Source organism: Pelophylax lessonae (genome assembly GCF_965119305.1).
Source record: "Pelophylax lessonae genome assembly, chromosome: 1".
NCBI classification, from domain to species: Eukaryota; Metazoa; Chordata; class Amphibia; order Anura; family Ranidae; genus Pelophylax; species Pelophylax lessonae.
Window position 1 is genome coordinate 292,200,766 of NC_138768.1, and position 13,456 is coordinate 292,214,221.

The window sequence follows — 13,456 nt, forward strand, 5'->3', positions numbered from 1 at the left end:
TCCTCTCAGGTCCGCTCTCAGGCAGGGCTGAATGAGGAGTGGAACCTTTACCTCGAACACATGCAGAACACTCCCGAGTTACACCGGATCTTCAACTCCCTCAGCCATGTGGACAAAACCAAAGTATGGGTTTCCTTTTATGTTGGACTATCTTCTCCGGGAACTGACTTAGCAATATTTTCTTTTCTTCTTTTTTTTTGTAAATAACTGGAGATTATAACTGGTGATATGCATGCAATGCCTTGCTATTCAGCTTGCTGAAAGTAGAGATTGGTTAGACATCTCTATTACAGATATTGGTAGTGAAGCAGTAGTTATCAGTCTTTCTGGCGTATGGCTTTTTGCCCGGGGACAAGGAACAATGCTCAGTTGGCAAACTTCCTAATCTGTTTCTGTAGCAAATGAGAGCTGGCTTTTAAATAACTGTCAACAATGTTGCACAATAATTATATTTACTGTAAACCTTATTGATGATGTCTGTGTTCTTATGTTGTGGAAACAAAATGATTTCACAGCTGTGCTGTGACTGTTCTGTACCAGAAGGTGTCAGGGCAGTCATTGGATCTTACATATTGCATGTATGTACACGTTAGAAGTAGCCTTGTGAAAATACATATATATCTGACTCTGTCTAACCAAAAGAATACATTTCTAAAGGCTAAGCTCACCATTGGAACATATTGCACCCATATTTATGGTGTAATATGTATCTCGTGCCCTGCTCACCAAGCGCCCCCCCCCCCTTCACTCCTTCCCCTGTGACAGCTGGGGGAATTCTTCATTTTTAAAATGGCGCAGTTGTGCAAAGCTCTGCCCTCACAGCTATATATTTCACTCATATCAATCTGTGAATTAAGAAAATCGAAGTCCCAATTGCTACCGCGGCAGATAGTTTGTAGTTCTTCATGAACTACGAAGGCACTGATAAGCACCCTTGTATTCATTGACGCTTCCTCCTGCTTTCTAACAAAGTCTGTGCAGAGATACAGCCAAAAAAACTTGGAAAAAGTGTCTGCAGGACCCTGACATTGCACCCGTTATTTCCCTGATTGCTGGTGCAATGCTTTGCAGGCTCCTGGTGGAAACAAAAAGAAATGCACATTTTTTTTTTTTCCTACAAAAATATGTACATTTCTTATTTTTTCCTATAAGGTGAACTTAGCCTTTAACCTGGTCCCGACCGCCTGCCGCCGATTTACTGCGGCAGTGTGGCTCTCCTGCGCAAACCGACGTAGACCTATGTCGGTCGCATGCCTGCAGCTAGGGGGCGAGCGTGCGCCGCCGGCGGCATGCTCCTGACCCCACTCGGCAGCGGGGACTCCAATGCACAGGGCAGGTGGCTCCGATTGCCGCCTAACACCCACAATCGTTCCCTGCTGAGAGAGAGGAACGGTCAGCTGTTGTAAACACAGCTGACTGTTCTTCTCTCTGGAATGATCACAGGGTGTTTCTCTGCTAAAGGTACAGGCTGACTTTGCCGCATTCAGGGGCCAATGGACGGGGCCATGTATTGTAAAATCTTGGATCAGAACCTTTTTCCCTCAGCCAGAACACTGAAGATTGGTCATGAATGGGTCTTCCAGCATGACAATGACCCAAAACATACCTGCAAAGAAACAAAGGAGTAGCTCAAGAAGAAGCACGCTGAGGTCATGGAGTGGCCCAGCCAGTCTCCACACCTAATCTTATAGAAAATTTATGGAGGGAGCTGAAACTTCGAGTTGCCAGGAGACAGCCAAGAAACCTTAAGTATTTAGAGAAGAGCTGTAGAGAGTGGACCAAAATGCCTCCTGAGATGTGTGCAAACCTGGTAACCAACTACAAGGAACGTCTTGCCTCTGTGCTTGCCAATAAGGGTTTCTTTACCAAGTACTAAGTCATGTTTTGCTTGGGGATCAAATACTTATTTTACTCACTGAACTGCAACCCAATTTATAATACTTTTTTATGTTTGTTTTTTCTGGAGTTTTGGTTTAAATTCTGTCTCTAACATTTAAAATACACATATGATTAAAATTCTAGACCTTTCGTTTCATTTTCAAGTGGGCAAATTTACAAAATCTGCAGGGGAACAAATAATAATTTTCCCCACTGTATGATTTTTTTTTTTTTTATATATATCTTTACACTAATGTTTTGGCTTTTCATTTCTATTTTAAATTGAATGGGTTGTTTTACAAAGTGATCATTTACAATCAGTTTAAATGTGTAAAGCTACAATCAATTCAGGAGAGTTCTCTTTTCATACTGTGCTTATTAGCTATAAGTTATGGTCAGTGGATGTAATATTCAGTATTTTTATGTCTGTGGCTCCTGTTGAAGCTGATGTTCTTTAGACTGTTAACAAGCTACCTTGTCTGTGTGATGGCTAGTCAACAGGGGACCAGTCAGTACCATGCTGTATACAGGCATGGGGGACAGCCCACACGCTTCACTAATGAATATGTCAGAAGACTGACAAAAATATAAAGGTGAAAATAGATTATTTTATTCTGTTTGCTGATGATTCTTACCCCATTATGGTATGCAGGTGGATCCACTTCTTTTACTGAAGGCTGCACTCATTCTGCAGACATGTCAGCGCTTCCCTCATGTCCTGGCTGGCTGTATTATGTATAACCATCGGTAAGGCAAACCTCCTTTAACTTTTGTCAATAGAGCATGCTATTTAGGCATCAAGTTTTGTATAGTGGAACTTAAAGTGTTACTAAACCCAGAACCCTTTATTTACTATATCTGTTCTCCTACAGTACACAGAACATGGAAATGCAATTATTTTAGTAAATATAAACAGATTAATGCTTTTTCTCATCCGCAGTATATAGCAGTCTTGTGACTTCTATCAGTGTGCAGCTGAGCACTGGTTAAAGCTTGTAGGAGGAGTTTTCATTCTCCTCTGACTGTCCTATGAGTGTGCAGGATCCCTGACTCTGTGTGGACAGTGCTGATTGGCCCTGTGCTGATCACATGCACGCTCCCAAAAAAATTAAACTCTTGCAATACACACCAAACTGAGCATTTACAGAGTGCCTCCTAGGGCTGAATGATTACTATTTACCTACTGTGTTCATATGATCAATTTCAAGAATGTGCATCTTTACCAATAAAACCAACTTGCTAACAAATGATAAACTGAAAGCCAACAATCGTTCTTTGTTCTTTTCTAGGATAGTGAGTACACAGCTGTCTCCTCCTTTGACTTCCAGGATTCTTATACAGAGGCTTGTACAAGCTGTAAGTACCCTTGAAAGTTGTATTTTACCTAACTGTTAAAGCATAGCTAAACCCAAAAACAACAGTTTATTGTATCGCAGCTTAAAAGTTTTTTTTAATACAGTGGCTATGTTTGTAATCTTTGCTTTTTTCTTTTCCTTTTTCTTTATTTTTTCCTTTATTTCCACCTGGTAACTCTGCAAAACACCCACTTACTGCCCTTAACTTCTCCACTGTTTCTATGAGGGGAGCCATGGTTGTCACCTAGGCTGGACTTCAAACAGGTCCGCCTATGTTAATCTACATTACATGGGAACAGAGCGATTAGAAGTTTACAGACGAAAGCTATTGTTTTATGCTTTCAGGTCAGCTCACAGAAAGTAACAAGGATACAACATTTTTGGCAAGATCAACAAGCATTTTTTGTAATTGCTGAAAATGTTCTCAGTTGTGAAAAAAAGGAAACTAATGCCGCCAGCACCTTGCGAAACAGACCAGCTGAAATATATTACTTAGTTCTTTGGTATAGATATCCCTCAAACTAGAAGGGAAGGCTAAAGAATACATTTTCATTAGGATTTTGCCTCCCCATTGACCTGCATACTTTTTTAGAAAACACTTTTTTTTTTTTTCAAGCTTTTTTTATTCTGCAGCCAGCTCCAGCTCCTTGCTGTTGGTGTGCAGTTGGTAGGAAGGAACTCTCTCCTCTTATAAAAACACCTGAAGCAGTGGATGATGTCAGTGTTTTAAGTGATTCAGCCTCATTGTCAAAGTTACACAGATTAACCTGAGCTTTGTGGTCACGTGACCATATGGAAAAATTTGGGGGGTAAAAAGCTATTTACATAGCCATTTATGCTAAAAATGTATGTGGGACAATGGGGAGGCTACATTTTGAAGCAGGTTTATTCGCCTACTTTAAAATGGTTCTGTGTATGCAAATAGTCCAAACCATCTATACAGCTAGGAAGTCACTAAGCATGACTTCCTACATTTTCTAAGTTGTCTGAATGGTGATTGTTCTCTTTTATTGGCTGAATAGATTACAGCTGTCCGTTTTTGTCACCAATGGAAGAATAGACCTGAGCAAAATGAAAAGATTGCATTTGTAATCTAGTGAACCAGCCAATAAACATAGTTTAACTCTGCGCTTTTTCTATTAGCTAACATGGTAAATCTATTACCTTTATAGGATATGTACATAGTGGGATATTATGAGACCTGCTGAGGGCTTTTCTAAATTAAAGCCTAGTACACATGGGCCAAATATCGGGTGGTATTCGCCGCTTCAAAAGAAAAGACTGCCATTCAGCCCGTGTGTACGGCAGCCGGTCCAACAGAAGCCAGCCGCTCAGCTCACACAAGTGAGGTGGATGCAGCAATTCCCCTGCTGGGACATTATATTCTGACAGCAAGCACTGTCAGAATGCATTGATGCAGCTGCTGAACAAAGGTTTTCCAGCGGGTCCGTTCAACAGAAGCAGATGTAACAGTCAGCTTCTGTTGAACAGGGGGGTTACACACAGATGGAAATTCAGCTGGTCCTCGATGAAACGGCTGAATTTTGATCTGTGTGTACCCAGCTTAAGAGCAGCCAGTATAATTAGAGATCACTGCTGATCCCTTGCTAAGGGCTCTTTTACACTATCCGCTCCGTCGGCGGACTCCGTTTATCTCTGCGGGGGATCGATTGATGTGTGCGGAGACACAGCTGTCAGAGCCCCATACATCTCTATGGGGGAATCGGATGGGAACGGACCGTCGGTCTGTTCTCATCCGATCCGCTGGACGGATGGAAAATAGGGTTTCCATCCGTCCAGATTTGACGGATCGGATGTCAGAGGACATGTCTCCGCTGACATCCGATGCCCCATAGGGATGCATGGGATCCGCCAAAAAAACTGACAGGCGGATCTGAACGGTCCGCCTGTGTGAAAGGGGCCTAAGGCTTTCTGGACATTGCACATACTAAGGAAAGAAGACAAATAGTGCTTTCTGCTAAAATGTGAAGTAGAGAACACTATTTGTTTTCTGTTTAGTTGTGTGTATGTATGTATCATTCAGATGGACCTGAGGAGTTTCCAATCTGGATGTGTGGCTAGATTTATACTGTTTTACATTGGTTACACAAGCGAGGTTTGACCATCCTGTTAGCTTAGGGAGTCATACCTATAAGGTGAGCTGCTTGGATTGCCTCTGGTGATGGAAATTACAACTCTCACATCCAAGTGATAGACACAACATTTTCCATCCACTGTCTATCTCCTCATTTGACTGACTTCATCTGTTATGGACTTTTAGATGAATCTTATTATATGTGTATGTTTTATTGGGCTACACTTTCTGATTATTTAGATTACTTGTATAGGTTTTGTAAAATTTACCTATAAGTTTTCAGCTGGCATTATTTGATTTAAGGTTTGCCTTGTGATTTGAGTGCGTTGAATTATTCTTAGTTTTTTTTAGCGGCTAATCCTAAGCACCTGATTTTTTGTTAGTTTTGAGTCTGTAGTAATCCACTAATATAGCAGAGCTCAGACTAGGACTCCGAGCACAGAGCCTTTCATTTGGGCTTCCGTGCTTAGTGTATGTTAGTGAAATTGACTTTTCAGCTCCTTGCAATCCATGCAGAGTTCAGAACGAGAGAGCGGCAGCACAAGGTACCAATTAGTTGTGCTAAAGTGCTTTCAAGAAACCTGCTAATATAAGGAGAGAAGATTGACGGAGAGATGAACTAATCAGTCCACTGCTTCTCCTCCACTTTCCAGTCACTGGCAGAGGATGAGGAGAATACCTAGTTGTATTACTTGACTGCAGTAGAGAACAATTAGGTCTGCAGGATGGTTTGGACAGTGGGTCAGGGTTGAGTAAATCTTAGGAATAAAATACACATTCTTTGGGATGTAAAACAGTCCTCAGATGTATTTAATCTGTGTAATTAGCTGTCTGCCTGGAATGCAGCTTTAAATAGCAGTGACAGTGAGCTGGAGCTGTTACAGCCACAGATCATTTGGTGGATTTAAAATTGGTCAGAGTGAAGACAATGCTGTTTTATGGTTAAATGAACATATCTTAAATATATCCTATAGTACATATATAGCTAAAACTCTGGAGCTCACATACACGTCAGATTTCTTTTTTGCCAACTGACTTTTCATGAATTACAAGAGGTAACTGATTTTACATGAATAACACAGGCAATAAAAACATTTAGAGTAGAGAGTGGGCTTATTTGTTAATGGCCCAGTCTAAACAATAATGCCTCTAGATTTTAAAACCTTTGAAGTTGGCATAGCAGCTAATAGGATTGATGTGCATATGTTTGAATGGCCTTTGCCATCATTTCCATACATGTGATGAGCAGATAAGAGAGGTCTGTCATCCACCTAGTGAGAAGCATTGTATTGTCAGCAAACACATGATTTGTGCCTGTGTTTTTTGATCTGACTTTATCCCTTTAGTCTAAACAAATTAATCCTATCACTGCTGTTTGACCATCCAGCCTTTGTAAGAGCCAAACTCTGTGCAAGAATGTGTGAGGCCAGTTCCAGCATTAAAGGGTTTGTAACCCTAAACTATTGCCTTGCTGCCAGCCCCTCTCTTTTCATCTCCTATCCTGCATTGTATTACTGTTTGTACGAAACAATGCCTCTAAATACCTTTTTGAGAAGCGCCTTTAGGTCTGTCACGTGACTCCCGGCCGCTCTGATAACACAATCCAGGGCTACAGCAGGAGGAGACAAGCTCTCCCTCTGACATCAGCCAGGAGTCACGTGACCGCCGAGCTGGCAGATTGGCTCCTCCTGCTGTAGCCCTGGATTGTAGTATTACAGTGGCCGGGAGTCACGTGACAGACCTAAAGACACTTCTCAAAGTATTTAGAGGCATTGTTTCTTACAAGCAGTTATACAGTGCAGGATGGGAGCTTAACCGAGAGTGGCTGGCAGTGACATTTGACTGATTTATTATCAGGGGGGTGGGGGGGTGGGTTGGAGACAGAGACACAGACAGGAGCTGACAGGCAGGGAGGGGAGGGGGGAGATTAGAGCTGCAGATGACGGAGGCACCCAGGCTGACCACGGTGGCCAGGGCTCATTAGCCATGATTATCGTGGTCAGCACAGAGAGGGGAACACAAGAAGTGGCAGCATCAGCCAGATTTCTTACAGTTCCCAGAGAGGCAGGTTAGAGAGCACAAGCACTGTGCTGTTTTAACCTGCTTTAAGGAATCCAGGATCTCTTTTTTTTTTAAGTACTAAAATGAGGCATATGATACATGTAGCGTGCAGTCTTGATAACTACCAGTTGTGACTTATTTTTGTCTTTCATTTTTTGCTGCCGAAATTACACTTTGTATTTCAGCTGGTCTTACTCTTCAGTCATATGGTACCTAATTGGGTGTTTTCATTGATACTGGGGTAATATTACTGTGTTTATCATATTCTTTTATCCACGTTCCACCTATAATCCTACTGCTCACAACTGAGGCTTTATTACTACGTGTCTAAACTTTATCATCTGTAGCTAGAAGTAGTTAAAGGACAGTTCAAATCACAGGGTGAAGTATGACCTACTAGTTTTTGTTTGTCAGACAGCAGCTATTGGACTAGTTAAATGAACAACCAGCAGGATGGGTCAAATGCATCCATATTATTAGTTCTGCAGTCCTGTGACCCAAATTCAGCTGACAGCGGGCTACTAATATTTCGAGATTTTGGTTACAACCCAAAATGTGGGATTTTCTTTCACCTTTTATTAAAATGGTAAACCGCACAAATAGTGAGGTTCGATCTCCCCCACAGACCGCAATAAAAATGATGGGTTCTAATCCCTCTCCACTATCCAAGACTGAAAAAAAAAAAGGTTTTGCCTGTAGTTATTCGTTAAAGTGGTATTAAAGGTTCGGCTTTTAAAAAAACAAAAAAAAGCAAACCTGTTCTACTTACCTGCTCTATGCAGTGGTTTTGGCACTGTGGCAAAAGAGCAGCCCCGATCCTCATCTTCTTGCTTCCCCCACCGGTGCTCCTAGCTCCTCCCCTTGACCAGTGTCCTCAATAGCAAGCCATTTGCTATGGGGACACTAGTGAATGCTCCCTCCTGAGCCATAGATCGGCCCCGCCCCCACTTTCTCCTCATTGGCTCACTGGCTGGGATTGAGACAGCAGTGGGAGCCAATGAGGAGAGGGAGTCCTGGGACAGACGAGGCTCTCGTGCACGTCACTGGTTCGAGAGGGAGCTCAGGTGAGTATTGGGGGGGGACTTTGGAGCTGCTCTATTGTGAACTGAGCCTAATATTCAGACACAAAACAAACCTAAAACTGTGAACAAAATAATTTTGGTTTATATATCCGAAAATGAGTGGGAAGAAGTACCAGCTTATTTCATGCCACCCCTTCTCTATATTTAATAATTATCTAGCCCCCCTTCATAAAGTTATACAATACATAATTCTAATATATTTGACTAATTATGAATAATTGTGCTATACAATCATACATGCATACAAGGTAAAAAAAACCTCCAGCCTTTACAAACACTTTAATGTCAGACCAGGCTGATGCAAAGACAAGAGATGCTCCCATTTTGGGCACCGTTGTGGGGAGAGCAGCTGGGACGCTTCCCAGGAAGCAAACCTACAGAATACACTATGTGGGTCATTTTTCAAGTGGAATCTTCAGGACCCCCGCTATCATTTTGACAGCTGGTCCTGTTCTGTGTGTTTACCAGGCATGCGATTGCATGGTAATTGCCTAGCTGTCTTTTGAACTCTGTATTTAAATCTCTGACCTAGAATTTCACCTGGCCAGGAAATAGGGGAGGGGGATCCTCCCAGTGAAGACTCCTACAATTAAGGTCTAAAGTGTGCAAAAACATAGGCATAATCACACTTGATCCTTTTCCATCCCATCATGCACCTTTGGGTACTAAGAAACCTTTTAACTCTAAAAAGGCATTCCCCATTCATGAGCAATAGAATGGACAATTTATGGTGATTGGGTAAACCCTGAAAAGATTTTCACTCCTCATAGAATTGTTGCAACACTCTATGCCAGGGATTCCCATACTACGGCCCTGCAGCTGTTGCAGAACTACACATCCAATGAGGCATTGTAAAACTCTGACATTCACATACATGACTAGACATGATGGGAATTGTAGTTCCTGAACAACTGGAGGGTCGAAGTTTTGGAATCCCTGCTCTATGCAGTAAAAAAGAGTTTACGAAAAAGCAGCCTGTCGTCTGTCGTAAACATTTTACTTTGTCTGTAAAAGATGTTCTTTTATTTTAAAGATTCTGCTGACCAAACTTTGAGATGCTTTTAAAAGCTCTCTTTATCCTCACAGACCCAGCTCTGCAACTGGCTTTTGCTGCTATTTCTGTTTGTCAGACTGCAGCTAAATGGACTAGGGCAATGAGCAACCAGCAGTATCCCAGCAGGAAGTGTCAAACCTTGGCAGAATAGACATTGTCTTCCACATTATTTTTTTGTGTTGATGCACATGAGCTAGTCATGACACAGATCTCAAGAATGGCTCTCATTTTTATTTAGATGTATAAAATCTTATGGCTAAAAGTCTGGTTAACTAAAGCTGCTTGCAAACCTCACCTCACAAATATGCCCTTTAAAGGAGGATGTGTGTTTGGTGTGTTGCATGAGAAAGCAGAGCTGTGAGAGGGTCCCAGCAGGCTCCACCCACTACAGGCTGCCTGCAGAAAACTACAGGAAGGAGTTGAGACAAGACCAATCACCCTGCAGAAGGAGAGGGACCTGTCTTTATTACAAGAAGTTCCTGCACAGAGGCAAAGTTTCATACTGGATTACTGCACAGATCTGGATAAAATACACAAAGCACACCAAGATTCAAGGAGAAATACACATGGCTCCTAAATTTAGACAATATTTGCTTATCCTAGTGGTCAGCTTTTTAAGCAAACCTTAAACTAAATAATAAAACAAACTTTAGTGCTGTGCTAAATACCTTAAACTAAATTGCAAGGTCAGCTATTAAATCAGACACCCCACCCCTCTCTCAAATCATCACATCTCAAACCTGTTTACTCCAAAGAGCACCCCACTAACAGGTGTGTAGGGACAAGGAGGCTAAGGTGTGGGGACTGCACACCACAGGATTTCCAAGGGAACAGTCAGGTGCAGGCATGTAGCAATTTAGAGGGAAGTCGGGTCAGGACAATTTGGGTCAGCAATGGTCAGGCAATCTCACGCCTAAGTCTTTATAGCTCTTTTGAAACCAGAGGTAGCTGGTTAGTAGACCTCTGGGTATTTGGGCATTACTGGAAGTGGCACTGGAACTGGAAGTCCTGCCAAGGCATCTGTGAGTCCACTTCTGGACTCTGGGTGGAATTAGAGTTCCCGGGAATCTTAGAAATGCAAATATGGGAGTTATAGGAGCGTGTCATGGAAATGCAGAGATGGGGGGTGAGACACGTTCCTAACGACTGATTGATTGATATCCTCGAGGGCTGTGATCCTGGTAATGATATTGAATGATGTCCTCTGGGGCTGTGCTTCTGGCGATGATGCTAAATTATGTCTTTAGGGGATGTGCTCCTGGCGATGGCACTGAACGATGTTCTCTGGGGCTGTGATCTTGGCAACAATGCTGAACCACATCCTCTGGGGCTGTGCTCCTGGCAGTGATGCTAAATTACATCTTCTGGGACTGTGCTCCTGGCGACAATGCAGAATGCTGTGCTTCAGGCATTGACACTGGATGATGTTCCTGGGGATGTTCTCCCAGTGCTGATGCTAAATGTCCTCTGGTGCTGAGCTCCCGGGGACTATGTCGAAAAAGATTCTCTGGGAACTGTTTCCTGGTGGTGATGCTGAATGACGTTCTCTAGAGCTGTGCTCCCAAACATAATTTTTTTTTTTTTTTAGGCTACATTCACACCTGAGCGTAGCGTTTTTCGCGCGTTTTTTACCGCGATTTTACCGCGATTTTTGCGGCGTTTTTACCGCGATTTTACCGCGATTTTTACCGCGATTTTTGTGCAGGCGTTTTTAGATTGAATAGAGATCAATGGAAAACGCCTGTAATCTGCCCAAAAAGAAGCTCATGTACTTTTTTGAGCGTTGGGCGTTTTGTAAACAGCGTCAAAACGCTCAGATGTGAACAGGGGCCATTGAAATGAATAGGATTTGTCTTGTTGGGCGTTTTGAGAGCTGATCCTAGAGCAGAAAAACGCCCCAAAAACGCCCCAAAACGCCTAGATGTGAACGGAGCCTAATTGTAATCCTAATGAAAATACTAGATTATCGTTTTTGAGTTGGCTTATCTCTGTGTTTCTTTTTCTAGTTCTCATATATTAAAATCTTGTTACCATTGGTGGCAACAATTTAAATTTGTCCAAAAACACCAAGCTTTTTTCTTACAGAACTGTTTTTGGGAAGGCATAGGTGCACTTCAACCCGTGCATGACCTATTTACTAAATCTGATAGTGATAGCTAGAAAAAAAGACATTTAAAGTGCAAACAAAATCTAAACAGGCATTTGACAGTTAAACCTTAGGCATCGATTTCCCAGTCATGTAACTTTTCTGTGACGTTTGATAGGTTGCTACTTTCTGTGTAATAAAGTTGCCAGAATTTAGAACAGCACATAAAACATGTTATGACGCCGTCAATTTATGTTGATACAAAAATGTATTTGCATTTAAGTGTTTTTCTCTGTGTGTGTCAGTTTTCTGCTGTGTTTTCTTCAATTATGACATTTTGGTTGCTTCTGGAACATCCATTACTATTACTATTATATTTTAAAATGTGACTCATGCTCTGTATTAGCTTTTTTGATGTGCTGTCCTTGAGGCTTGCTAATATCACAATGGATAGGTAAAACAAAGGCATTGACTTAATCACTTTGTGTTGTCTTTACAGTCACCACCAGCAAGCAACTATCAAGGTCTTGGTAAGAATGCTGATCAATTGTGAACTTAGGCTTGAAGGGGGAGCTATATTCTGTTATGGTGGTGATATATTTGTTTTCAAGCCAGTCCCTGCTGAACTGGCCGAGATTCAATCCATGTATGGGCAGGCTGATTGTACCCAAGATAATCCATCGATCTACTTGGGTACAATCAGCCTGTCAGATTTCTAGCATGCTATTATTGCCAGCAGCTATAACCGCTAGCAATAATCATGGTGTTCTCCCAGGAGGGACAGCCTGTGGTTGCAGGAAAGAAAATTGCAGGATCTATGGCCTGCATTAAGCCTGACACACTCTCTAGTCATTTTCTCTTTCGTTCATTGACGGACACAGCTACTGTCATTCTTGACCATTGGGTTATACTGTCCCCTACAGGAGTAGGACACTAGGCAGAAATAACTTTTGGCTACACCCATGGGCAGTCCCAGGGGGTGTACTCCCTCTTCCTGCTATAGTCACTCTTTTTTTTTTTTCTGCCTAGTTAGGAGTAAGGGCCTATTTCCTTGCTGGGATCTTTGGTCCTGACAATTTTTAGATCCGGTGGGATCTGCGATCAAATCTTGGACTAGGTAACTGGCTGGATACTCTAGATCCAGTGGTGACCCCAGTCTGACCAGCAAGTGCGCACAGGCCCCAGCTCCATGCTAGGTCAGCCGCGACATAGCCCCACTGGATCGGGGCTGGCCCTGAGAGTTAAACCTCTCGCGAGGTAGCATACAACCTGGCCTCGGCCTGAGTCACAGCGTTCCTCCTGGCCGACAGCCCCCCCATTTCGATGGAGAGGAGGATCTGTCTGGAGCGGTGCCCAGCCTGTTCCTGTATGAGTAACTGTCCCCCCTCTATCCCTCGAGGGTTTTGGGTTGGACGTGGGCCCCTCCTTGGGACAGTCAGACCCCTGGTTTCCCTTCTATCCCCCAGGCACCCCCACCTCATCCTGCCCCTCCCCCATCCGCATATGCTGGAGATGTATTTTTTTGGGTGGTCTGGCCACTTTCCTGGGGTGGGGCCAGGGCGCTAACTGGCGATGGAGAATGGGGGGTGCGTCGCCGGTGATTGAGCAGGGGGGTTGAACCTGGTGGGGACGCCTGCCAGGCCCCCCCCCCCCCCCCCGTCCTGCCTGGATGTGTCCTAAGACCTGATCCCTCTATTCTGGGTCCCTGTATGCCTCGTGGTGCCGCCATTTTGTTGTAGCCTGTGTTTCTATGCACGCTGGCCATGTTTGTGTAGTCCGGGGCCTTTTTCTTGTGGTTTACAATGCAAATAGCGGCCATGACATTGGAGCCCTGTGGGTGGTGTT

At 43.2% G+C, this 13,456-nt stretch overlaps 1 protein-coding gene across 2 annotated transcripts in view; it reads left to right on the plus strand.

Moving 5' to 3' along the window:
- HPS4 (HPS4 biogenesis of lysosomal organelles complex 3 subunit 2) overlaps nucleotides 1–13,456 on the plus strand; it is a 94,648-nt gene that overhangs the window by 25,492 nt on the left and 55,700 nt on the right. For both annotated transcript variants that reach the window (XM_082244001.1, XM_082244002.1), the window contains exons 7-10: nucleotides 10–123; nucleotides 2,531–2,625; nucleotides 3,168–3,234; nucleotides 12,111–12,141. In XM_082244001.1, coding sequence (XP_082100127.1) covers nucleotides 10–123; nucleotides 2,531–2,625; nucleotides 3,168–3,234; nucleotides 12,111–12,141 — 307 coding nt within the window. The remainder of the gene's footprint in view (nucleotides 1–9; nucleotides 124–2,530; nucleotides 2,626–3,167; nucleotides 3,235–12,110; nucleotides 12,142–13,456) is intronic.